Source organism: Lepidothrix coronata, unplaced genomic scaffold, assembly GCF_001604755.1.
Source record: "Lepidothrix coronata isolate B3197 unplaced genomic scaffold, Lepidothrix_coronata-1.0 Scaffold27, whole genome shotgun sequence".
In the NCBI taxonomy this organism is placed as follows: domain Eukaryota; kingdom Metazoa; phylum Chordata; class Aves; order Passeriformes; family Pipridae; genus Lepidothrix; species Lepidothrix coronata.
In genome coordinates this window covers 2,989,682-3,016,560 of record NW_016690207.1, presented here as the reverse complement: position 1 = coordinate 3,016,560, position 26,879 = coordinate 2,989,682, and the positions used below count along the sequence as shown (strand labels likewise).

The 26,879-nt window shown below is 54.5% G+C and overlaps 1 protein-coding gene across 4 annotated transcripts; it reads right to left on the bottom strand.

The window, feature by feature from the left end:
• Positions 1-1,199: 1,199 nt before the first annotated feature.
• On the bottom strand, positions 1,200-26,337 carry TECTA (tectorin alpha). Of its 4 annotated transcripts, none has more exons than XM_017809702.1 (25): positions 24,538-26,337; positions 23,939-24,358; positions 22,466-22,530; positions 20,642-20,775; positions 19,727-20,014; positions 16,961-17,098; positions 16,318-16,483; positions 14,132-14,544; positions 13,266-13,845; positions 12,131-12,723; positions 11,154-11,727; positions 9,599-10,209; positions 8,725-9,286; positions 7,947-8,146; positions 6,505-6,888; positions 5,950-6,236; positions 5,582-5,862; positions 5,361-5,471; positions 4,838-5,040; positions 4,322-4,485; positions 3,950-4,198; positions 3,297-3,459; positions 2,929-3,016; positions 2,693-2,809; positions 1,200-2,276 (listed from the first exon to the last, which is right to left on the bottom strand). In XM_017809702.1, exons 3-25 carry the CDS (start codon positions 22,527-22,529, stop codon positions 2,176-2,178), a joined length of 6,471 nt encoding a protein of 2,156 aa, XP_017665191.1. In that variant the 5' UTR covers position 22,530; positions 23,939-24,358; positions 24,538-26,337; the 3' UTR covers positions 1,200-2,175. The 4 variants fall into 4 exon arrangements, with proteins under 4 accessions (XP_017665191.1, XP_017665192.1, XP_017665190.1 ...); XM_017809703.1 differs by having other exon boundaries at positions 23,939-25,802; positions 26,084-26,337; XM_017809701.1 differs by having other exon boundaries at positions 23,939-26,337.
• Between the last annotated feature and the right edge of the window lie 542 nt (positions 26,338-26,879).

The following is a 26,879-nucleotide window of genomic DNA, read 5'->3' as shown; positions in this document are numbered from 1 at the left end:
TGGCAGGGGGTGGAATGAGATGGGTGGAACCTGCTCTGTGATTCTATTAAGTCACGCAAAGGGTTGAGTCAGACCTTGGCCAGGTCAGTGCAATCCCCACAAACGGGTGCTCTGCCCATCACCACTGCTTGGACATCTGTTAAAAACCTATAAAAAACCACAAAAATATCATTAACATCATCATAACCCACTTGTACCCCCCACCACACCACTCTGCTACTAAATAAGCAACTTGGTTACCTACCTACTTACCAGCCATCCCCACCAAGGGCCAGCCAGCACCACTCAGCTGCCTCCAGTGCCCAGGAGATCCTCTCCATCATCAGCTCCGTGGGTTGTCCCACCCCAGACAGAGAGTGGGCAACCTCTGCAAACACACAGGCTCTTGGGCAACAGGGTCAGCTACCTCAGGTACAGGCACATCCATGCTCCTCATCATCCTTTGGCCACAGAGTTAATTTATTGATGCCAAGATAAAGGACAAGAGACGAGGGCAAGGGGGGAAGAGAGGCAAAAAAACTGAAGAGAGAGCCAGGAGACCTGGAGAGCAAAAAGGGAGATGCAGAAGGGATGGGGAGAGGGCAAAGAGGCAGAGGGCAGAGAGAGCAGAGGGCAAATGTGGAGACAGCACAGAGGGCAAACAAAGAGGCAGAGAGACAGCAGATGCAGCAGAGTGAGCACTGAGAGGGAGCAGACAGCAGAGAGGGGTGGCAGAGAAGCACAGAGAGGCATAAGAGAGCACAGAGTGAGCAGAGTGTGAGCACCAAGAGAGGGGGACACAGAGAGAGAGAGAGCAGGGCAGAGAGGAGAGGCACAAACAGGGAGCAGAGACCAAGCAGAGAGTGAAGAGGCACAAAGAGTGAGGGAGCACAGAGAGGGGGGAACGAGGCAGCAGAGAGGCAGTGAGAGGGAGAAAAGAGGGATGAAGGAGAGAACTGAGAGCTAAAACACAGAGGGCATGAGGTGCAGAGGGCAAAGAGAGTCCACAACACCCTGCTAGCCACCTCTACCCTTGAGGCAAGAGGAACCAGCTGCCCTCCTCCTGCCCCAAAACCCCAGTCTCCTCTGCACCTTCAGCCCTGCATCCCAGCCCATCTCATGGCAAACCTGCCCCAACCCAGACCCTCAGCTCTGCTGTGCCCCTTTTGCAGCCTCTGCCTGGCACCCCAAAACCCTCCCCACCCTCCCAGGGTCTGGTTCCATCCCCAGAGCCCTTCCAGGCCCAGCTGCCTCTCCCGGTCCTGGCCACCACCACACGGGACCACGGCGCTTACCAAGGATTACAACACTTTTTATTCCCACGCAGCCGTTTCACAGAGTACAAACACAAGACAAGACACCAACACAGCCCCCCCACACCCACCAGCACCCCAAGGCTGCTCCACCAGGCACCCCAATGCTGCTGCCCTGTGCAAGCAGACCCCAACCCTGCTCCGACCCTCAAACAACTCTGCCGCGGCCCATCACAAAAACACAGCAGGGAATTCCACCCCCCATTTCCCTGGCTCTTGTCCCTGCCCACCAGAAAGCACCTCTTTCCAAATATTGAGACTGACTTGTCAGCACTGCAGCACAAAACCAAGACTTCCAGAGCCCTGGGGATGAGTTGGGCTCTCCAGCACACACCTCAGCACCGGAGAGCCAGAGGGTGACACGGTCCCAAGGTGTCACTACATCCAGTGGTGACAATGCACTGCTCTGGCCCACAACCTGTGCCCCAACACCTACCTCTGGCTGAGTCCATGAGCTCCCAAAACCCTGATGGCAGCTCCCAAGGACTGTGGAGACCCACAGCTGTCCGTGCAAAGGGACACACGCTCCGGCCTGTCCCACGCTACTGACAGCGGTGAGGGCCACCTACAGTGCAGCTGTAAGGGAAAGCCTGGGGAAAAGTTGCAAAAACCCCTCCTTGAGTCCACATCAATGATAGAAACCTGTAAAAAAACCCCCAAAGCACAGTCCCACGGGCAGACATCCAGCTCTGTCTTGCCGTTGCTGCCGCTGCGCCCGCCACGTGCCACCTTCACGTCCGAGCTCTCTCCGGGTCACATCCCTCTTCTCTCCTCACAGCAGAGGGTTGGAGGCAGCGTGGCCACTGTGGGGGGGGCTGTCTCCTACCCTACAAAGACTCAGGCTGACGCGAGAACAGTTTTTGGCGGGGCGGCAGAGCCGAACCTACGAGGTCAGGTCCCGCAGAGCCACGCGCAGCCACAGCCACAGCTGGGCCACCACCAGAGGGGTCACTTGGGCACGGTGCTCCCCTGAAGAGCTGGAGGCTGCCAACACAACGAGATCCGTGTGAGCTGGGGCCCTGGCACGTGTGCAGCGTGTACCTCCCTCCCCGACATGCTGAGTGCCCCTCAAATCATGCCAGTCCTGCACCCTCCCAATGCCTGATCTCATTGCTGGGCCCCCCTCCCACGAGCCCCCAGACTCTACCCATGGCATCTATCCTACCCTGCACCACGCTGTACACTATCATCACCCTCGCCAGCTCTTCAGAATCTGCCAGCATTGGCCCTGCAGCCCTCAGGTGCCAGGAAGAGCACACATCTGGCTCCCCGCCCTCCACATCCTTCCTGTCTGCAACACACCGCACCTTTCAGCCGCCTTCCCCTCGCTGCTCACCCCTACAGCCCCTCGGCTCGGGCGTGGAAGCCCCTGCTCTGCCTGCCCCAAGCCTGGTACTTGCCCCTGCAGCTCTTGCCGTCCCCTTGCAGTGTCCCTGTCACGCAGCTGCACAGGGGTCCGTCCGCCCGGCTCGTGCAGATCTGCTCACAGCCCCCGTTGTCCTCGCACCAGTCCGACCCTGGGCACGCACAGCAAAGGGGGACACCTGAGCAACGCTCCCAGACCCCAGTCCTTGGCTGCCTAGGACTGGGATGGCAGGCAACCCCCACCCAGCCTTCCCTGGGGTCGCACACTTACGCTTCCTCCTGATAGGTCCCACTGAGAGGATCTGCTCCTTGGACTCCTCGGCGAACGCGTTGGCCATCCTCGTGTGCTGGGGGCAGTTCTATTCGGGGATAAATGCCACCTCTGTCACCCTCAGCCCCTGCCTGGGCCCTCTCTGTGCCCCTCAGTCCAGCCCAGCTTCCAAAGGGACTTTCCAACCACGCTCAGGTCTCCAGGTGACCTGCCCATGGCAGAGCCTCTCCCCACACAACCCTCCCGGTCTCACCCCTGGGGCTACATCTCTGGTCACCTCTCTGACGCCACATCAGCTGGGCTTGCTGCACTCCCACACAGCCCTTCAAAGCAAGCAACCTGGCCCCCTCTGCTCTTGTCCCACTTACTATTTTGCAGGAGTATTTCTCCGAGTCACAGAGCGAGACGGCGCAGTGCAGGTGAACCTCGTCGTAGTCCCCAATGAACTTGAACACGGTGACATGGAAGCGACACGTCAAGGACACCCCGTTCTCCTCGATGCCAATGGTGTTGTCCTTTATGTTTTGGCACCTGTGCAAAGCACTGATGCTCACCACGACCCTCCCATGACCAGGATCCTCCCTCAAGGGATCACTCTCCCCTGTCCCTGTAAGGACTCCTCAGCCTGAGTCCCACAGTGGTGTGTTTGTCTGGACAGAGATGTCATGCCCTGCCTCTGTAACCTCCCTCTGGCACTTCCAACTTCATTGTACTCCCACTTCCTGAAATGCCTGTGCCATGATCCATATCCCCATCTCCTACAGAAATCCCATTGCCCATTATCAACACGAGGAAGGTCACTTCTCTCCACATCTGGGACTCTGTCACACACAGGACTTGTGGCCACCTCCACTCTAAGCAAATTAATCCTGCCCTAACAGCACTGGCTGCCCTGTTCCCCACCCTTTCCAGAACTTGATCATCAGCCAAAAATCCAAAACTGGTGCCATCACCCCTTTGAGCACCCTCTCCAGCAGACACCATGGAAACCAACAGGTCGTGCTGGCCCCTGGTCGCTCACCCTCCCTCGATGATGAAGTAGCGCAGCTTGTCGTTGCTGTCCCGCGAGGGGGTCGCGTAGCACTTGTTCAGCATCAGGATCAAGTGGTTGGAGTCGGCCCCGACCACAAAGACCCCCACGTAGAGCACGTCCCGGGTGGTGAGCACCACCTCGCCCTGCCGGTAAGGGTGCTTGTAGGACGAGTTCTTGTACAGGGCCATCTTGGTGGTGAAGCTCCCCTCCTGCGTCGGCACCGTCAGGTTAATCACACTAATGATGACACAAAAAATACTGGCTCAGATGGAGGAGATGCTGTGAGCCCCCAGACTGGTGCCTTGCTTTGGAGCTCTTGCTGCCTCCCCCTCCACCTGTGCAATTGGCCTTGGCTCCTACCTGAGCATCGGCCTCACAACTGAATCCAGGGAGATCTTGATGTCCAGCTCATAGGCACAGGAGAACTCCACGTTGATGGTCCGGTCCCGGGTGATGATGTTGCCTGTGTTGTTTGCACTCTCGATCCACACCGTGTTCTTGTACACTATGTGTGTGCTGTTGGACTGCAGAGGGAACACAGGGCATTGCTTGAGACCAGCCATCTCCTCCCCTGCTCCTACAGACACTTGGCCTCTAAACAAGCTGTGTGACACTAAGGGTCCTGCTGCCACTCCACTGCCCCTAGCCAGAAAGGGTATGGAATGGTGGGGCAAGGAACCACAAGGCAGAGTCCTTACTCCACAAAACCTATCTCTGTTCTCCTTCTATCCCTGAGTGGAGCCTCAGCCCATGCAAGCAGCTCCCAAGCATCACTCGCATCCATGTGCAGCCCTGCCCCAACCCTGGTGTCAAGCTGGGCTGCTGTGGAGGACTGGCCCCCACTCCCAGTTCTCCATGCCCCATGTCCCAGCTCACCTGCACCAGGTTGCCACAGTTGCCCTTGGTGTTGTTGATCTGGAAGGAGATGAAGTCCTCCCCTTCGATGCCGGGGCAGTGGCGGTCGTTGACCCTCACACCCTCACGCTCAAAGCCCAGCTGGAACAGTTTGCACTTGGAAATGGACACCTCCATTTGGGCGGCTTTGCAGGTCACCTCCGCATCAATGATGTCGTGGGTGGCTGGAGGAGAAGATGAGACAAGTTCAGATCACCACCAGCACTGCTCCCCAACACCAGAAATGGGCTGGGATTGTCTCCTGTGGTGCGCCCTGTCTGTCCTACATCCCTGCTCAAAGCACTCCCAAGCCAGAGATGCCCATAACGAGCACCCCAAAAAACCCCTTCCCTGGGTTCCCTGTTCCTCCTCCTGTTCTGACCTGCGAAAAGTCATGAAACCCCAGAGTCCCAGCCCTCAGCACCTCCCTTCCCACAGCTCCAGCAGTACAATAGCCCAGCACACCACTCAGCACCGACCCCACAGCCAGGGCCAGGGTACTCACTGTTCCCATAGGGCGGGGGCTCGATGCAGCCGCACAGCTCCCCGCCGTTGTCCAGCTCGCACGTGCGGTTGGGGCAGTCGGCGCCCACGCAGGGATCTTCCACCACTCCTGCTAAACAGCACAAGGCAGAGCACAGACACGACCTTCACCCTCGGAGCACAGGGCAGGCACCTCTCTCCAACCCCCCTCCCCTCAACCCAGACGGCCCCCGGCTGTCTTACAGCAATTCTCCTTCTCGATCCACTCGGTGCCCAGGATGCCGAAGGTGCGGCAGGCCTCCCCGTAGGCGGCCAGCGAGCCGCACAGCTGGACCTTCTTGTGGTTGTAGCAGCCGTCCAGAAAGCAGGACTCATAAAAGGGCAGCGGGTCCAGGAGGCCGTAGCAGGGCTGGAAGAAGCCCTTCATGTCCGTCAGCTTCAGGCAGTAGCTGTCGCTCTGCAGCTCCTGGATCTGGACGTTGTCGCAGGAAGCGGCGTATTGCGAGTACTGCAGCTCGTTGCAGCTGTGGGCACCGGACACAAGGCGGGGGCTCGTGCGGCCAGCCCTGCTCCCGCTCCCGCTCCGTGGGAAGGGCTGCCTGACCACTCACCTCTTCTGCATGCCGTTGGTTTTCCAGCTCTGGGCCAGCACCACGCTGCTGACCGCCGGCTTCCCCCGCAGCGTCGCGTAGTCGTCCGTCCGGTCGCCGTTGAAGTTGCCGCAGAGGCCGCACACCTTGTTCTGCAGCCGCTCCCCGATGGTGATCTTGATGACGTTGAAGCCGTTGTAGCGGATCTGGATGTCCGGGCTGGAGTCGATGACCAGGAAGCCCTCCTGGCTGAAGATCTTGGTGGAAAGCCCCGTGACGAAGGGGATGCTCACCTGGCTGCCGTTCACCTGGAGAAAGGAAGGACACGGAGTAGATCTCCCTCCTGTATCCTCTGCTTATGGATGTGAGTGTGAGCCATCAAAAATGGTTCCACTAATGCCTCCCACCATCCCAGCTGTGAAAACAACAACAGTTGTCTAAGGCCCTTGTGGAGACTATTGTGAGTGCCTGAGTGCCATACCAGTCCATTTGGAAGTTGATATCCCACTCCATTTGGGACCCAGCACCCTGCTCCCCAGCCCATGGAGGGAGTGGACACCCCTGATGAGACCTTACCTTGACAGTGTTCCTGTCACTGATGAGGATCTGCTCCTCGTTGATGTAGAAGTACACGGGGGAGATGATGGTGAGGTTGGGCGAGGACCACTTGTCGAAGTTGATGATGAGCTGGAAGGAGAAGTCGGGCAGCTTCTGGCAGATGGTGGAGAGGACGAAGGCGCAGTTGGCGGGGAAGCGGAGGAAGGCGCCGTCGAAGGTGCGGAACACGCCCCCTCCCGCCGCCAGGCAGAAGGAGCTGCGGGTGCTGAAGCAGCCGCGGACGCCGTTGCGCAGGGCACACTCCTCGTCCGACTTGCAGTGCCGAGGGTCGCACTGGATCAGGTTGCGCCGGAAGCAGCGGCACCGGCGGGTGCAGTCCCCGTTCCAGAAGAGCTGCTTGGGCTGAAAGAGAAGCACAGGATCACAGAATCAACCAGGGTGGAAAAGACCTCTGAGATCAACGAGTCCAACCAGTGACCCAATACCACCTTGTCAACTAGACCATGGCACTGATGCCACATCCAGTCTCTTCTTAAATACCTCCAGGGACTCCTCACTCCAGGGATCCCTGCCCTGCCCTCTGTGGGACAAGGTTTACACCCCTCTGCTGCACAACAAGCAAGAGTGGGCAATGAGGACAGAGAAAAAGGTGCAAGAACAGCTTGCACCTACCTCTGCTACCCACAGACATGAGGCAACTGTTTGCACTGCCATCACAACCTTCCTCACCTCTTGTACACACACAGTGTTAAACACTTCCCTGATCTCTTTCTTGCACTCTGCTGGCCACCAACCCACCTGTTAGTACCCCAGTACCCCCACCAGAGTTCTTGACATGATAGCCCAGTGTGTCACCTATTGTCTATCTGCTGAGCCCTGCGACGTGTTTTTCACTTAGGCAATCAAAAGGTTTGATTTTAATATTTAATTCAAGTATTTAATTTAATAATTTAAGGTTTTGATATTTAATACTGGCTCCTTATGGGTGTGGGGCTTGGCAAAGACATCTTACACAGAACAGATTCACTGACACAAAATACAACCTGCTGTAATATGAGCAGTGCTACCAAGCACAGCTCTCTGCTGCATCAAACTCCTGAGTGACACCTAGTAGCTACAAATAAAAAAATTTAATGTGAAACAAAAAGGGGAATACCTAGAACAAATGGTTATATAGTACTGGAGTTTGGCACTCACCAAAGACAGTCTTCTCAGTCATCACCCTTCCCTCTACCAGTTCTCTCCCCTGCTTTACACCCGGGTCACCCTCACTTGATGATTTTTGCAGATAGAAATCATCACCTGTATGGTGGTTGTTGCTATGCAGCACACCATGGAAGGACATCCCTCTCCTCTCTATCCCTGGTACCAGCCCAGCTTGACTGCCATCCCCTCTCAGGTCCAGAAATATCAGCCAGAGGACAAAAGCAAGCCCTGAGAGAAGGATTGGAGCTGCTCACCTCATAGTACTTGCCATCGGAGTAGCAGCCACAGTTGTGGGGCAGGATGCAGCTCTTGCCATTGAGGACGTACCCGGGGTCACACTGACACCCCTCCACACAGTAGTGGCTGCAGTCGCTCTTGAGCCGGATGGCGGCACAGCGGGGCTGGCACAGGGACACACAGCTCTCGTAGTGGCTGTTGGGGGGACAGCTGACAGCTGAGAGAGGACAAAACACTCAGATTAGCTCCCTGGACCAAACCAACCTGGCTCCCCAAAGGGAACACCTCGGACCTGCCGTGCAGGGTGCCAGTCAGCAGCCTCACCACCCTGTGTGAGCAGTGCCTCTGGGCCATGAGCTTGCTTGTCAGAAGGGAAAACGACACAAATTTAATTTTCAGTCTTGTTAGCAAAGACAATTACTTCCCATCTGATTTGCCAGATAGATTGGCTGCCAGGGAGGCGTGCAGTCCCCATCCTCAGGAGCCTAATTGAACAGAGCATCACAACCTTATTGACAAGGGGCTGCAGCTTCACTAGAGCAAACACATACTCCTGCCTTCAAAGCCAACTAATGTAATTCCTGCTTAACAAGGGGGGGATGGCTGATACATCCTGAGCTTGAGGCTTCCCCTTTTCCACCCCTGCTCCTGCTGTACCACGTGCAGTTTGTAAAGAATAGAGTGGTCCAGGCTTGACCCCACACCCAGCACAGGAGGGACCGGCTGCCTGGCTGTTGGCCTCCCCATCCCTGGCACCCCAGAAAAAGAAGGACCTGGAGGCAGGGTGGCACTTACAGCACGAGGTGAAGTTCCTCCAGCCAGTAATGGCAATCCCCTGTGTTTGGCACGTGCTGGCGTAGTTCTGCAGCCAGCTGCAGGCTGTCTGCATGGCTCCCCCATCCACACAGGTGTCAAACAGGCAGTTCTTGTAGAAGAAGCCGGGGTTGATCTTGCTGTGGCACTTGGCAAAGACCCCGCTCTGGCTCGGGATGAGGCTGCAGAGCTGCTGGGGCTTCCAGAAGCCTTCCACCTTCCCGCAGGCCGGGCAGCGGTCGCCGCAGCCCACGCGGCAGAACGTGTCCCTCTTGGCCCAGCTCTGGACAAAGTCGGCGATGCTGGTGGCCATTGTGCCACCCGAGGCCACCAGGTCGTCCTCGGGGTTGCCGTTGTAGCGGCCACAGAGGCCGTAGGTGAGGTTCTGGAAGCCCCGTGGGATGGTGACGGAGAGGAAGGTCTTCCAGTCGTACACCACCTTCAGCCCGAAGTCGGTCTCGACCACGATGTGGAAGCCGAAGGCAAAGATGTTCACTTTGCCCTGGCCCAGCTTCAGGGGCAGGTAGAGACGCTCATCATTGATCTGCAGGGAAGGAAACAAGATGCACTGTGAGTGGGAATGAAATCACAGCTGCCACAGAAGGATAGAAATGGGGGTGGCTTGGCATTCCCAGAGCAAGGTCCCTGTCGGCCTCGCCTCTGCACCCAAAACAAGGCAGCCAAAACACAAACGCTGCCTGGCAGCTCCAAAAGCTGCCTGGCAGCACCCAAGCATCCACACTTCCCAAACCCTGTAAAACCCTGCAGACCATAAAGCCCAGTGCCTAAGAACTCACTCTCTGGTTTGGGAGCCACACAGGCAGACATAACCACATCCCTGCTGTCCTGCACTCACCAGCACGGTGTATTTGTAGGCACGGTGGATGACGATGTTGTAGTTAAAGACCTCCACTTCCACTTGTTTCACCCACAGGGCCAGAGAGGTGTCCCGGTCCTCATTCTTGGCCGTGACAGTGAACGCTGGGAACGTGTCCGAGCGCTCCACCCTGGGCCTGGAGATCGTGGTGCACAGGATCAACTCACAGCTGCTCTGGAAGTCGAAGGAGTAGCCGTCAAAAGTCAGGTAGTGGCCGTAGCCGGAGATGATGCAGGAGGCGTCGGTGCGGGCGTGGCAGTAGTAGAGGCCGTTCTCCTCCAGGCAGTACTCGTCGTCCTTGCAGGAGACATTCTCGCAGTACACGCTGTTGTCGGAGCCGTTGCAGTAGCAGAGGAAGTGGCAGGAGATGTCCATCCAGAAGGTCTGGTTGGTGGCCAGCTGCCGCCCCTCGAAGCTGCAGCCGCACTCCCCGCGCGGGATGCAGCGGGCGCCGCGCAGGGCGAAGCCCTCGTCGCACTGGCAGCCCTCGGTGCAGGTGTCTGTGCACACGGGGCCCGAGGCCAGGCTCTCACAGGTCTCCACGCAGCTCATGCACTCCTCAAAGTGGCTGTTCTCCGGGCAGGCCAGAGCTGCAGGGCCGGCAAACAGAGAGCGTGAGCCCCACGGGGTGAGGGACAGGCAAAAAGTGGGAATGGGGTGAGTGGTGACTGATTCGGGGGGAAAGAAGTCAGAGGGGAAACAATCTCAGCACCTTGCTGGCCATTGTCTCTCCCAATTTCTTTTGCAACCCCTTCTCCTCTCAGCCATCACTGCCCTCACATCAGAGTCCTGTCCTGCCACGTACCAAAAGACACCTCGTCCTGCTATTTTCACAGAATATCCTGAGCTGGAAGGGACCCACAAGAATCATCGAGTCCAACTCCTGACTCTGCACAGGATCATCCCCCAGAGTCACATGCCCTGTGCCTGAGAGGATCATCCAAATGCTTCTTGAGCTCTGGCAGCCTTGGTGCTGTGTCCACTGCCCTGGGGAGCCTGTTCAGTGCCCAAGCACCCCCTGGGGGAAGAACCTTTTTCTAATACTCAACCTAAAAGGACAGAGCTCCCAAACAGGCACCTCTCTGAAACCTCTGAGGCAGAGACAGGAACTGCCTTCCCACCATGTACTTCCATACCAGGGATTTTTCACATTTGCTTCTTCTGAATTATGAATGTTCTCCTACCAACAGCAAGTTTAAAGAGCCAGCTAAAAACCAGTGTTATGCAAATTATCCTCTGGTGGTGGCACACAGCACCTCCAGACACCATCTGCGGCTCCAGAACGCTCCTGCACCGCATCATAAAACTTCTGCTGCCTCCTGAAATGCCACCCTGAAATCACTTTGCTGTGAAATGTGCCTCTGCTGGCTCCAGCACGCTCAGAAACTACTGCTGTCATTTCAGCACCCCTTAAGAAACCTGCTCCACCTCTGCACACCCACAAATTCCCAACAAAAAGACTCTGCCTGAGTACGGTGGGTTCAAAAATCCCTTTCTCCCCACGCTGGGTACTCAAAGGCTTTGGTGGACTCACGGCAGAAGCTGTGGCTCCTCCACTGGCCGATGTCCACGTCGGCGTTCTTGCAGGCACTGGCGTAGCGCGCCACCGAGTCACACAGCTCTGACACATTGCCCCCGCTCTGGCAGAGGCGGAAGAGGCACGTCCTGTAGTAGGCTGAGACGTTGACCACGCTGTGGCACTCCAGGAAGGAGCTGTTGGTGGGGTCGTTGATGATGCCGCAGTTGGAGCGGCTCCGGTAGGACTTGAGCAGCTCCGAGTCGTTGTTGCAGGCCATGAGGAGGTCCCCGCACTCCCCGTTGCAGATCTCGTCGAAGGTGGTCCAGCTCTCCAGGAAGAGCTCCAGGTTGTCCGTGAATTTGCCCGTGGGCAGGTTGAACTCATCGCTGGCGTTGCCGTTGAAGAGGCCGCAGAGGCCCCCGGTGCAGTTGAAGTAGGAGGTGGAGAGGTGGATCTCCAGGAGCCCTGAGCCGTAGTAGCTGATGGCCAGGAGCCCCTCTGACTCCAGCACGGTGCCATTGTCACCACGGTAGATTTCCAGGCGTCCAGAGGGGTGGAAATAGGGCAGCTCCACGTCATAACCGTTCACCTACAAGGAACAAGCAAATTGAGGCACTTCAGGGAGGATGATGTGATTTTTCCTGCCGTGCTGAGTACACTAAACACCTCCTGACCCTGACCCACCCTCCAAGACCCAGAGCGTCCTCTGAGTGAGGGCATACGGTTGTTTCCTTGCTTTTTGCCCCCAGACAGAGTGTGTTTTTCCAGGGAAAACAAACAAGTTGCAGGAGACAACTGACTCAGCAAACAGGAATAGTGGTGCTGTGGCAACAACCTCAGAGCCCTCACATGGTGATGGTTCACCTGGGCTTCCTCCAAGTGCCACTGTGGTGTCTGGTCCACAGCCACAGACCCACGAGCCCTTCTCCAAGGGGACAGGGATCACACCACAAACCACCACGTCCCACCCCGGCCCTGGGCAGCACCTTTACCTTAATGTCTGACAGGCGGGTGCCTCCAATCTTCACCTCCTGACCGGCTGCCTGGACCCGCACCACGCGCGGCCCGTTGGGAGCAGATCCCACCTTCTTCTGGCTGATGTCCACCTCGATGAAGTCTGGCCTCTCCGGGCAGGTTTTGAGCAGCGTGTAGGACTGTTCCAGTGGGTAGGGGAAGGTGATGCCATCGAATGTCTGCAGCACCTGGCTCTGCCCCACCAAGCACACGGTCTCCCGCTGGGGGAAGCACCCGCGGTGGCCGCCCTCGATGGTGCAGATCTCTCCCTCGGGGCAGGTGGTGTTGAAGCACTTGGCCTCCCCTCCATCCTCGCACTGGCACTGCACCGTGCAGTCCGTGGACGCCCAGAAGGACTCCCCGACGGGGTAGTACCGCCCGTCCACGTCGCAGCCGCATTGTGGGGCGGGCACGCAGCGGTCCCGGCTCAGCACGTGGCCCTCGTCGCACTCGCAGCCCTCGGTGCAGGGGGAGGCACAGGCCAGCGGGGCTGTGAGGTCTGAGCACGTGGCAGGGCAGCTGCTGGCACACACTGAGTAGTGGCTGAGCTCCGGGCACTGCACGGCCGTCGCTGTGGGGCAGAGGGGACACAAACAGGGGGAACCATAATTATGGCACAGTTCAGGGCCAATTACCCTGTTCCTGTTGACCCACAGCAGAGACAACACACAGAGACCCGTGAGCTCCATTTTGATGGTAGGATTGGCCCCTCCATTCCCTTTCTGTGTTTCCCTAGCCATTCCTGTCACATAAGAGGGGCTTCTCCAAAACCACTCCAGAGCCACCAAACTGCCTGCAGCTATTTGAGGAGGATGGGCTGAGAAGTGTGCCCTCAGCCTGTCCCTGTCCCAGTCCAACCTCCATCTCTCACCATGGCAGCTGACTGTCTGCAGAGAAACGTGGAGCTCCCACCTCACACCTGACTTCTACCACCCTTTTGCTGGAGTAAGAGTCTGATGCCGTGGAAAGGGACTGATCCATTTTCCTCTGACTCCCTCCAACAACTCCCTCCCTTGGAATTCTTTCCCCTCATCTGGGCACAGAGGTAAACCCCTGAAATCACTCCTCTCCTCCAGAGGGGAAGGCTCCCAGCACAAGCACATAAACACTCACCACACCCCGTCTGTGTCCGCCACTCTCCCACCGAGATGCCCAGGGACTGGCACACCGTGGCATATGCCTGGATGGCCTGGCACAGCCCAGTGCCATTATCCCTCGGCACAGGGGCACTGCAGAGGTCATAGACACAGCTGTGGATGAAGGCAGTGGGGTCCACGACCGAGCTGCACTCCCAGAGGGGGCCCCCAGTCTTGTTGATGAAGCCGCAGTACTCGGGGGTGAAATACAGGGACTCGGTGGCGGCGTCGCAGAGGCTGCAGTTTTCCAAGCAGCCCGTGGAGCATCTCCTCTCGGGATGTGGCACTTGCCAGCTCTCTCCCAGCTCTGGCACGGACGTGGCCAACCTCCCATCTGAGCGGAGGATATCGTCCTCAGGGTCTTTGTTGTAATTCCCACACAGACCGCACGTGGCATTGATGTACGAGCCCGGCACGGAGACAGAGGCATAGTGTTCTCCATCAAAGGTCACCAGCAGGCCAAAGTCAGTCTCCAGGGCGGTGGACAGGCCACTTTGGTAGACTTTGACTGCACCCAGTTCCAGAGAGATGGGCAGGGACACCACCAGGTCATCCACCTGCGGGGACAACACCAGGAGGCTGAGCCAGCGCAGGAAATAGCAGAGCCCTCATACTGGGACACAGCCACGTTATGGTGTCTTAGGGTTAGGGACACGCACAGAAGGGCAGCCATTTGTAAGCCACAGGGCTTTTCTACCACGCCTGTCACCCGTGCCCACTCCCCAAGGACACACGAGCCCCAGAAGTGCCATCCCACGCTCTCCGAGCTGTTGTCACAGCCTCACTGCCACCTCAGAGAAGCCAGCCTGGCAAGTTCTCCCCATCCACCAGCAGGGCTCTCACCTTTGCCTTCCCAAAGCCACCCTTGGGGAGAACAATCTTGTGCGAGTAGACCTCCACAAAAATATCCCTGAGCCAGGAGACGGAGGAGCCGCCTCGGTTCTCATTCTTGGCCTCCACGTTGAAGTAGGGCAGGTGGGAGCCTGGCCAGCACTGCCTGGCGAGGAGGTAGGAGCAGGAACCCTGGAAGTGAAAGAGGAAGCCGTCGAAGGTGTGGTAATGAGGATCTCCGAACACCACGCAGGTGCTGCTCTCCACCGGCACGCACTGGAAGAACCTGGCCTTGCTCTCACACGCCTCAAAGGGGCCGCAAGCCACCTCCTGGCAGAGGATCTCATTGCTGAAGTCCAGGCAGCGGCACTTGGTGCTGCAGTTGGCGTTGTCCCAAAAGATCTCCCCTTGGCGGAGAAACTGCCCTAGAAAGACAGAAAGGGGAAAAACCCACGCTACATCACTTCTCCAGACAGGGGAGCCAAGTGCACCACGTCACCTCAGAGGGGTCTGCTGGCCCCGTGGTCAAGACCACCACCAAAGTGTCTTGCCACTGGGCTTCTCAGCTGCTTTCTTTGTGCAAACTCCCAGCAAGTGCCATTCAGCAAAGTGCTGCAATCCCAAGCTTTGTTTTCAGTGTGTGGTCCATCCTCTTCAAGTCCATGGGAAGCTGAGGGCGCTGTCAAATCCAGGGCGAGCGCTGCAACACACAGGCTGGAAAACTTGAAGGCTATTCCCTACATTTTGGACACCCACAACTCTCACTGTGCCTCAGTACTGCAGGGCACAAGAGCCATTTGTGCTCTTTTCCCAAAAGGAAAGTCCACTGGTAAAGCTGATGCCTTTTGGAGGCTGTTCCCAGCACTGTTGCTGCACTTGTGCTGTCCTTTGGCATTTTGCCACCTCCATCATTGCCCTGTCCACACCACTTTGCTGGTCAAAGTGTGACTCTGCCACCAGCAGCCCTGGAGCAATTTACTCCCATTCAGAGAGAGCTCGTAGTAGTTAGGAAACCAAAAGAGCTGTTGATAAGTAACTTCCACACCACACCCCAGCCACAACGGGAGCGCTGAGTGATCCCGCAGACTGAGCAGACGTGGCACTATAAAGGGAGGCAGGTTTGTCTGGTGAGAGACGTGAGAGGCTGAGAGAAGACAGGAGAACAAGGGTGGCAAGTACCCGGGAGAGTTTCTCTCTCCTCCATCTGGCCATCTTTCACACTTCTCAGCCGCGTGGCTCCCGCCGTGCGCTGCCTGAATTTACCTCTCCTAAACTTTTGTGCTCTTCCCTGCCTCCTACCAAAAAAAAAAAAAAAAAGAAGCTATTTTCCACTTCCCTGCAACAAATGTCTCCTCTTAGCAAGACCCACACGCCAGCCATCCTGGTGTGGGGGATTTGGGAAAGGAGTGTCATAAGGCTCTGACACCTCGTGCTGCGTCTCCTCTCATAAAGGGCAATCAGACATTCAGCATGAAATTTAAATCCAGTGGTGAGATTTACTCACACTCCCCACCGTCACCTGCAAACCCGAGATGCCTTCCAGCCCCTTTGCAAAGTCCAGCCTTTTCCTCCTGGGGTCAGCAGCTGGAAGGGGCTGGAGCAGTTGGATCTAAAACTCTGCTGTGGCCGCAAGAGCCTCGGAGCCTTCTTGGTACAGTCCTAAACTGGGACATAAAGAAACCTCATGTCCCCAGCATCCACTCCCAAATGACAATCCTCTCTTGCTGGAAAGACTCCTGGAGCACTGTGGAGGCTCCTGACAGTTTTATTTGTCAAATGGCAACACAGTAATCTCTGTGCAGCAAAGTCCCTGTGCAGTCACTGTGTGCATTGATTAATGCGTTTATAGCCCCGTGCTCTGTGTGACACAGGCACAGGCTCTGCACAGGGAAAACCTGCTCTTCCTCCTGCAGAAACAAGGGAAATGGGACCACAAGGCCAGCTTCCCTAATGTGGGGGCCAGAGGAAATTGCTGTCCCCAGGTCTTCCCTGTTGCCACCTGGAATTTGGGTGCAGCAACCAGTGACTGGCACCTACTCTCGTGTTTCTGTCCCCACAGCTGCAACTTGTGGGGATGCCTTGGCAAAAACACAGCAGCCCAGAGCAGTCAGCACCTCTCCACCAGCACCCCAACAGCATCACCTTTGGCTACACTGCACCCCAAAATCTGCAAACAAGCAGTGCCATTCCTCCCTTACCTCTCAGGCTGCAGCCATTGGCAGGGTCTATTTCTCTGCCATCTACTTTGAAAGCCCAGCGTCCAGGGACGTTCACGTTGGTTGTCTCTTCAATATTCACAATGTCTGGAGTTCTGGAGCCGGGGAGGCTGAAGAAGTTGGTGAGATTTCCTCCATTGAAACCAGCCTAAGGCAGAGAGAGAGCAAATTCCATCACCCATCTTGGCCACGGGAAAGCGATGCTGCATTTCCTCACTTCTCTGCCCCCTCCTCTTTAGTTTCAACAGCTCCTCTCAGGGATGGCAGTTTTCAGTTAGTTTTGAAAAGCTAAATGGGTACTACAAGCAGAATGGATGTATATTTACAGATTTAGGTATGTGTATATACATATGTTTGTAAATACAGATCTAAGGGGGTATGTATTGAGTGGCCAAGATGAAGTGAGGAAGCAATGCAGGGAAACTCCCCTTATGCAGGAACCTCCCTCCCCAGGAAGATGGAACTGCTGCCATCACCAGATTTTGGGTGCCCAGCAGCGGGATGCAAGGAGTGCTGGGGACAGTGGGGGACTGAGTGGCATGAGGAAGCATGGACATGTTGGGAAAGCTACAGGCAATCATCCAAGAGTTCAACAGAGACAGGGATATGGCAGCAAGAGCCTCACCTGGGCCATCACCCCGCCGAGACCAGTCAGGGGGTCCCCTCCACTGGCTGTCCCCGTGGTCCAGCTGATTTCGTGGTAGTTAAATATGGCAAAGGAAGACACTCCATCTGAGATCAGGACAGCTTGGAAAGTGTTCACCTGTGGAAAACCAGGAGCACACTCACGAGGTGATACTGCTTTTCTCGTGCTGTTTGCCTGTCCTTTCACCACGTTCATCTCCAGCCTGGGCAAGACACAGGAGGCTTGCAGTGAAGAGCTGCAGAAGCTGAATTAGACCCAAAATACGCCTGTGCTTGCTGCCACAACTCCACCAGCTCCTATCCCTGCCCTTTCCTCCACCTGGGAGGACGACAAGTCCGTCTCTGATCCAAGTGAACACCAATAGATGGCAGCATGAGAATGAGCTCACAGGGAAGAGGCAATGGGCAGGATTCAGGTTGCTAAGATCGGTTATCTCCTCTTACCCTATCTCAGCTTTATCCCTCGCTGCATTATCTTTCCCAGTTCCCTTCCACATCCATATCCCACAATACTGCTAAAGGTGGATTACATCCAAGCCAGCCACGTATATCATGCCCTTTGCTGGCTGCCAAATCCCCTTGCTCCCTGCTAAATCTGCTGCTCATGTTCTTCCTTTCCCTTGAAATGACTCTGCATTTCCAGCCCCCCCAGCTCCAGACACATTCCAGCAGGGCTCCAGGTGGGAAGAGCCCGCTTTGCCAGGTGGTGAGGGCAGCATAATCCCCATTTTCCACTTATAGCTGTATAGAAAGGCAGAAGAAGCCTCTTTCCTTGAGATATTCCCTCTATCCACGCAGATCCAGCAGCAGAGCTCATCGCTGGGAATAAAGTCAATCACTTCTCTCAGCCTTTAGCATTTTCCTGTCCTTCCCACCCCTGCCCTTCCTCTGCACTGGGACCATGCCATGACAACTGCTCCTCCTGCCTCTGAGCAAGCAGGATTTTAGCAGGGCCCTAAGTGTGGGATGCCTCTCTTTTAATTAATCAAGAGCAATACAAGGAGCCTGGTGCTGAACCCACTGGTTTGATTCTGGGCTCTGAGGATGCCTCGGGACTGCAGAGGGGAGCCCAGGGCTGCACTCACTGCTTGCACACCACGAGGGAGGTCACTTCCAAGGCACATAAGGGCTCCTGCCATGAGGAATCTTGAACATAGAGGCAAAGCAGGCTTTGGGAGCTGTCAGGAGAGTGAGAGGTGTGGGCAGAGCAGCCTCCCAGCAGCTGCAAATGGCACAGTTCACACCGGGGCGGGCGGGAGAGCCACCGTTTCCACTCTTGCATCCTTTCCCTGGGATTCTGCCTCCTACTTCTGGTGTCTCTTGCACACTTTGCTCACCTTGGCCAAGTCTTTTGCCGTGCTGTGAGATCACTAACACGTCACACATAAAGTCAGGATCACTCTGAGAGTGCAACAGCAGCTTTCTGGTGGGGCAGCAAACCCTGCTCTGCTCAGGGGCCTCTCGGAGAGCAGCAGGAGGTGACCTGATGCCAGGTGTAAGATGGCTGGAACTTCCATCAACCCCCAAAATCTCCCTCTTTGGTTCTGATGGCCCCTGAGCACCCTTGCTGCCTCACCAGGCTCTCAGAAACTGAGCTAATGTCAGGTGACATCACGAGACAGCAACTGCAGCGTCCCAGAGGCCACATTCCCCAAATTGTTTTCTGCAGCTTTTCTGCATTGCGATGAATCTCCTGCTTAAGTTGCATCGTGCTGTTCCACGTGCCAACCCCGAGCCCTGGCTGCTGCTGAGCAGGAAGGCTGCTCCACAACGAAATAAATTGCACTGTGTTGCAAATGTAATTCTTCAGGCAATACACGAATCTCTATATCGCTTCCTGTCTGCAAATAAATATATATGTGGGGTTTTTTCTGCAACTGCTGCCAGGACTGGCAAAAAATATGCATTAAATCTCAAGCTTCTCTAACAAATGGGAAAGAGCTGGACTGTTTATCAGAGCCAACTCCTCGAGACAGAAGAAACCAGCTTTTGGCACTTGCTAATCCTAAACAAGCCTTGCCCCAAACAATAGCTGGGATCCCTCACTCCCCAAGTGTCCAAGGTCAGGTTGGACAGGGCTTGGAGCAATCTGGTCTAGTGGAAGGTGTCCCTGCCCATGGCAGGGGGTGGGACAGGATGAGCTTTGAGGTCCTTTCCAACTCAAACCATCCTAGGATTGTATCTGTACCCCAAGCCTTCAGCTACCAGGAGTCCAGTACGGATCTCCCAACAGCAGCTGCAGCCACAGCTCACATATTAACCAGATATTTAAAAGCTGTTCATGCCCTAGAAAACCACCACACTGTCATCTCCATCCTCTGAGATACAACTCACATTTTTGGAAACATAATATGGTTGAGTCATGAGTGTGACTCCGGTCAGTCTGACCGTTCTCCCCTGCAGTTGTCATCACAAATATTTGCATTTGTATCTAACAAAAAATAAGCACACTGTGATCAAGCCAAACACTCCTAAGTGGTGTCAGGGCCCTGTTTAGCTACACTGCCTGCAAATACCAAAGAGGGGATGCTTTCCCTGGAGATCTGAGAGCAGGGAGGGAGGCTCGTATGGGCTCCCACGAGACAGAAAGGTGAAAAGGACCATGGTGCTTCTCTGCCCAAGGGGAACTGAGGAGCACAATGAAACAGTCAATTTTACACACAGAAGACAATTATATAACTGATACATAGACACACAGATATACAACCACAGGCATACATTCAACCATCCAGAACCACGCTCTTACCGGCGTCGTGCTGCTCCCCCCGTAGAACGTGACCTCCTCCCAGGTGACGATGAAGACCCAGGTGGCCGAGAAGGAGGCCATGTCCTTGAAGTGCTTGTGGATGTCCTTGGAGGCTCTCCTGAGCAGCCTGGGGTCCGTGCTCTCCCTGTAGTAGACGTCCCCCCGGATGCCGTTGTGCACGTCGGCCCAGAACGGCGCCACGAAGGCGCGGCCGTCGGCCAGCGGGAAGGCCTCGGGGGTGAACTGGCTGACCAGCGTGTTGAAGGAGATCACCCCGTTGTTGTTCACCTGCAGCAAGAGACCCACCCTGCCTGAGCAAGCCTTTGCAGGCAGCAGAAACCCGCGGGTTTCTCAGAAAATGTGGGGTGAGAGGTGGTGACGGTGACGGTGGGTGAGGCAGCCTGACCACCCAGCCAGAGATTCTGCTTCATCCCACCAGGGGTGGCCAAAGGCTGATGGAGGAAGCCCCAAAAGCATCCCTGAAAAAGCCCCAAAAATCCCTGAAAGGTCTGCAGAACAGGGCTCTACAGGACAACAAAGGAGAGCAGCAATTTGTCCTTGTCTCGGGCACCCACAAAACTGTTGCCCATTTTCCCCCCAGCAGGTCTCTGCATTTTCTTGTTTCTTGTCATGCAACAGGAAAAATGTCCCTCGTGTCAAGCCCTTAGCTTTGCTGTACCATTTAATCACCTACAAAGAAAATTTACTGCCTTTTATATTCCTTTCCCATGAACATTATCCCATTAAATATACCTTTGACTTTCTTAATCATAAAACCTATCAGTTCACAAAATCTAAGAACTTGTCAGGTAGTTGCTAATAAATCTTCCCGTTCCTGATGACAGGGAGAGAGCATTTAAAATACAACCTAATGACAAGGAAAAGAGCCAAGGGAAGGTCTGTTTGTCCACTCACATAAATGCTTCTGTAGGGGACTCCAAAATAGATGAAAGGGACGGAGATCCTGATCTCGGGAGAGCTTCCATCATCAACTTTGGGTGTTCTTGTGTCGTTCTGCCAGAATGGATACAGACTGCCCATGGTGTGAGCTGGAAGGAGAGAGAGAAGAGAGTCCTTCAGGCCATGTCAGGACCTGTTCTGACTTCAGAGAGGCCACAGCAAAGCCGCAGCAGAGGCTCCAGCTCTGGGACTGGGACAGGGTCAGGAGAGAAAGCATCATCCAAAGGTTGGTTGGGGCAACAGCAAAGTGACCCCAAGATGCAGGACAGTTGTAGCTTTGCTTTTTGCCTTCCATGTGAGTGCCACCAAGTCATACCACTCATCTCTCTGCTTCTCACTGGGACAACAGGTCCATCCTCCCCGCTCCAGGATGGGCAGGACTTGCTGTTTTAGGTGGTGAGGTGTTCAGGGGAGCAAACAGCACCAACCCCAACCCCCAGGGACACATTCCTGGCAGTGTCCACCTCCCTCCTGCCTGCACAGCTCTCCCTGCTGGACCCCAGGGCTCCTGGGGCCGGGTCACAGCCTGAGGTGTCACGGCTGCTTTGAGATTTCCCAGCAAAACACCTCCTGCTAAAAGGCACTGCCAGTGGACATAACTGTCTCTCCTAAAAATACTTCAGAAGATGGTTTTGACACATCTCATTACAAGCCTGCTGCTTTCTACCAGCCTAAAATCCATTGGCTTGAGGCACAGTCAGGCACTTCTGGCCCCTGGGGACACGTCCCTTCCCGTCCCAGCCCCTGCCAGACCTCTGCTGTCATCTCATGTCCTGTTTCCATTGTGCTCCTCACAGAGGAAACAGGGATTTTTCTGGGTTTTCCCCTCCCCTCTCCCCTCTTTAGTGTAGAAAAGCCATGCCCTGTCCTGACAACATTCAATCTTGGCTGATACAAGGCCACAGGATCTGAACAATCCCAGCTCTGTTCACCTGGATTCAGGATGTGCTTTTACTTCCTGGGCCCGACCCTGTGCTTTCAGGGGCCTCAGATGGGGCCAGTTTGCTCTGTTCCCCACTGTTACAGGCACAGGGGGGGCTCTCCTGATGCCCAGCCCAGGGGATGCTCCTTCCCTGCCATCCTGAGGATGATTCATGCTGGAAATTGCCTTGGAATAAGGAGAATAAATTGAGTCCTTCACAGGCTCAACTGGTCCAATTTTCCCAGGGGAAAAGGAGACAAGGGCAAGCCTGGCCTAACCCACTGGCATCCTGATTTCCTGACACCTCTGAGTGGCCTGAGTGCCCCACTAGACATAAAGGGAAGTGGCATGTGATGGTTTCACAGATATATCCAAAGGGCCACAGCAAAACTTCGGGCTGACAGGCAGTAAAATAAGTCATTTCACAGCTGTCACACACCTGAAAAGTTATTACAGCCAAGGCATAGCTATGAGACACGGATTTTACTGATTTTTAAAACAGGGAACTCGGCAGACACTCCTTAATTCCAGCTCCTTTAGCACTGCTGGGGCCATGCTGCTGTTCCTACTCAGCAGTCCTAACACTGAAATGTTTTCAAACTGATTTTACAGTGACTGGCCAGACCAACACAACCTCTGGAAAGCTCCCACGTGCACACACAGCCATATAAATGACATACACAAGCATCCCTTAAAATTCCCAGCCTCTTCCTCCCCATGGGAAACACTCAGGTCACCCTGGTCCTTATACACCCCCAGACAAGGAGTTGGGGGTGTTTTCCCAGCCCTCTGGGGTCTCTGGGCACAGCAGAGCTGGGGAATTTTGGGCTCCCAGCACTCCAGCAGGAGACACTCACCTCGCTGCCGGGCTGTTATCACCAAAAGGGCCACCCAGGTTCCCAGAAACGATCGTTTGTTCATCCTACAGGAAGGGAAGAAACCCAGACATGCATCACATTGGTAGGAAAACGCATCCTTAAGGATCCCCCAAGCCCTGCTGCTTCCTGAAGCCAGGTGGATGTTTCAGAGGTGGAGGCCCCTCACCTGCCAGGCAGACCCGAAATGCCTGTTCCATGGAGTGGTGCAGAGAGAATTCCCTGGTGATAACAGCAAATCACCTGCAGGCACTGCCAAAGGAAGCCCAGAACCACATGGAAGAGCTGCTGCTGGTTTCACATGGATTTTGGAAGCTGTAAACAGCCCCAGCTCTCTGTGGGCTCTTGATTCTCCTGAGGGTTCAAAAGCAATTCCTCCCTGATTTGCTCAGTGCAGGGATGGACACTCCTGCCCAGTTCCAAGGGGAGCAGCTCTGCACTGCTCCAAGCACAAGAGTTGTGGTGTGCTCTCATGGTTAAGGGGCTTCAGACACCACTTTGACTAATCCTCTGTGCTGGCTCCTACCACAACCACCACTTACTGGTTTGGATGAGCCCAAACATTTACACAGCTGGGCACCTCCTTGCTGCACAGGAATCAATGGGAGAGAGAGAGAGCAGACACAGGGCTGGGAAAATGAAAGAGAAAACCCCGTGCCAGCTTTAATTCCTTCTGTGCCTAATGCAATTTGTTACCCATTATTAATCCAATGGAAAATATTGCTAAAACACCTGCTTTGATTTCTTCGCCCGTCGAGTCCGTGATTACACACGGGCAGGGCTCACGTCGAGCTCCCGGGAAGGTCTCGTGTGTTCCCAGTGGGAAAAGTAAATTATCAGCTTCACACAGCCATTATGCACAGCCTAAGTTTTCAGATCAGCCCCTCCACCTTCCCAGCTTTAAATATCTGTCTGTAAAAGGCAGTGTTGCTTTGTGTCCTCTGTACATCTGTTTTTATGAGGTTTGTGGATCAGCAGATCCAACACCTTCTAAAGACACACATTTACATAAACAGCACACAGAGCACACAGGGGGGACATCCCATCATCTGTCCCACATCACTTCCACTTGATTCCCACTTCTGGGAGCTTGAAAAGTATGGAACACAGCGGACAGAAAGTTCCTCCCTGTTCACTGCTGCAGTCACATCAATGCTGGTCCCAGCCTGCTCCCAGCTGCCACATTCTCCATTGACTAGAAATCACTGCACCAAGGAAAAGTTTTGCCACATTCCCTGTCTTGGGAAGATGAAAGGAGGATGGCAGGATTGTAAATTCTGTGGATTCATTAGCAGGGAGCGGGCAGAGAGTGACTAGTGGAGACTGTGGCAGCCTGAGGACAAGAGGAAGACTGGCACCACTCGGCAAACACGACAGACTTAATAAAGAACACATTATTGAACATATCCCATTGAAAACTGCAATTATTTAGGTATGAAAAAAAAGATTACCAACCTGTTTGTGGACTAGAGGAGCGATGAGGTCTGAAATTTTAGACCAATCTTGGTGGAGCAGGGCGAAGTCCTATGTCAATGGAGAATGCATGCCGGTCCTCCCGTGCCAATCCTTGCTGGGGACTGAAAGGATGGCTCAGTCCCCTGCTCTCCCAATTGAAAACTCCCTTTCCGTCAATGCTCTTCCAGGGCTGGAGCAGTGTTGAGTTGCAATCACAACTGTTGCCTCTATTGATAACCAGCAAGCTAATCTGGAGATCAGATTCTGGCCTGGAGAGGGAGAGGAGCCTCTTTCTTCCCCAAAAGCTCACCCCCTTCAGGTGGATTCAGATGGAAATGCCAGCGAGCCGGAGCTGGGCTTGCTGCTGTGCTGCTCAGGGGAAAGAAAACCCAACCCTCAGAAGAACTGAGCCCCTTCCTCCTTTGTGTAAAAGGAAAAAAAAAAAAAAAAGCCCATCTATATACTGTTACAGGATTAGCATTAAGCAGTGCTAGGCTCAAAGTGCCCTGAACTTTCAATGGAGCTACTCTGCCATCCAGGTCTTGCTTTACTTTCTGTAACTGACTTCTGCTTTTACAGGTGGAAAAGGAAAAACTCACCCAGTCCAGTGTTCTGTCTCCAGATCTCCCAGGGAGGCTTTCCTTGCTGTTCCTGTTTCCACCTGCTCTGGAAGGGCTGGCTGCTGGTGGGGAGTCTCACTGGGGGACTGGTGTGAGTGTTATTACTGTTTTCACTCCTACAACCTGCAATTTCCACAGGGATTTTCCCTGCCCCTGGCATCTGGGCTGATAGAAGATACACAACTAGCTCTGGGCTGTGGGAGTAGCTGGGGTGAGCTGACCAAAGTTCCTCATTTTCTGTACCCCAGGAAAAGAATTCAACCACTTTCATTTAGTTCAGATCCACGTCAGATGAGAGAGGGAGAGGTGGAATAGCAGCTGAGGGGTGAAGGATGCCACCAGCAGAGCCACGTTAGAGCTGATCTTCCAGCCTGCAGCAAGACTCAGGTAGGACAGGCAGAGCTCCAACCCATCGTGGGAAAACAGCCTGACCTTGGCTTTTCCTTTCTGACTTTCTGGGTGGGTGCCTTTTATTTTCCCTGTTTTCCCTGCTAGGTGTTAGTTATTCCTCCTGTGTTCCCTGTACACCCTCTCCCTGCCCCTTGTCAGGAATGGAGAGGGCACAGGAATGCCAGCAGCCCAACAAGAACCAGAGAAGCCCAGACTTTTTTTTTCCCAGGAGCCTGGGGGCTCCTAGAAGTGTGTTTAGCAAGTTCACCCCCAAAGTGCTGCATCTTACATCAGCAGTTTCCTTCAGCACATCAGGGGCACCAGGCAACACACCACCCCCACAGCAAATCCTGGAGTTTGCTTTTTCTTCATCCTCCAAACGTGGCCTTGCTAACAAGAGTCTTTCATTTTTTAAACTTATTTGTACCCTTTTCTAAACCAACAACTATTTTAGGAGGGCAGGGGGATATCAGCACTGATATTCCAGGGACCCATTACTTCCAGCCTGCCACTCCATGCACCCTGGCTCTTCATTTTAAACATTACCAGCCACAGGAAAATCAATTGACTCTTCTCCTTCTGTTTTGTAACACAGAGAAAATTGGTGAAAATAGGTTTCCTTCTGCTCCTTTTTCAGTTTAATATTCTGGTCCTGTTCATCCTGGGCAAGACCACACTGATGAAGTTTGATTAGGTTTCACTGTCTCTTTGGGGAGGACTTTGTCTTCCAGGCTATTTTCTTTTGGCAGGGGATGTTCCCATCATGCAGTGCTGGACACATCGGAGCTGAACAACCAAACACTTCTCTTTTTTTTTTTTTTTTAATTCTTCCAGCAGAAAACTTCCTCCCATGCCTGACCTCAAGAAAAAACAAGCATGAAAAGATGAGGCAAAAGGTTCTCTGGCTGCTTCATCTCAGCAGAGCAACCACAGGCATTCCCATTTCAAGGGACCCAGCACAGCTGGGAGACACCCTGGGAGGGGTTTGCCAGGAGCTCTGTCCCATCTGGAGGGACATTCTTTTTCCTCCTGCCTCTCCCCAGGGTTATTTGGTGTGGGCCACGAGGATGGAACTTGTTTTATCCCCAGTGAGGACATGGAGCAGAAAACAGTGAACTCAAGCCTTGTTCCTCACCTGGAAGTGGAGATGAATCACAGCCACGGAGAAATACAGCCCAGGAGAGGACTAGATCTTCCTTTTCCTTTCAAAAAGCACCATCACAGGTGAGGTGGCTGTGCCTGAGCTCTCAGCACACACATCAGCAGCACAAATACACCCCGGCAGCTCTCACCGCACCAAAGGTGTGAGTTAAACACGTGGGTCAGACCCACAGGAACGTTTTGCTTCAAGGGGAACACAAAAGGGCAAAGCTCAGGACACCTTTTTTTTTTTTTTGTGTAAAAACTTACATAAGTTTATTGAACTGATCCAAACCAATTACCTATTTGGCCTGAATTCCACCGCTAAGTCTGCGAGCAAACCAAAGGCAAGTCGTGGGAGCGGGAAGAATATCCCCCGTGAGAGAAACCAGAATAAAAAACGAGATGGACTCACAGTTCTTTCTCTTTGAAATTACACATGGATGCAACATTAACAGGGAGCAAGAACAGATCTTCATGTTTAAACTATATTTGAAATTTCCAGTAACTGCAGGAAAGCAATCACAGAGGCAAAGGCCCGAGATGGTTGAAGCCCCTCGAACGTTGCTCTGGGGAAGGCGTCTCTCTGCCTCCTACAGAAGTGCCACATCCAAACGAGGGAGGCACAGCTGCCAGGAATACATATTTTAGCCTCTGGGCTGCTTCCAGCACCTCGTTTGCATTTTCAAATCTGCACACGAACAGAACCTACAGAATCTCATTTACAAGCGAAAACCGGCAACCGAGGAGGCAGAGCCAGTGCCAGAGATTCCAGACCCAAGGAGGCCCTC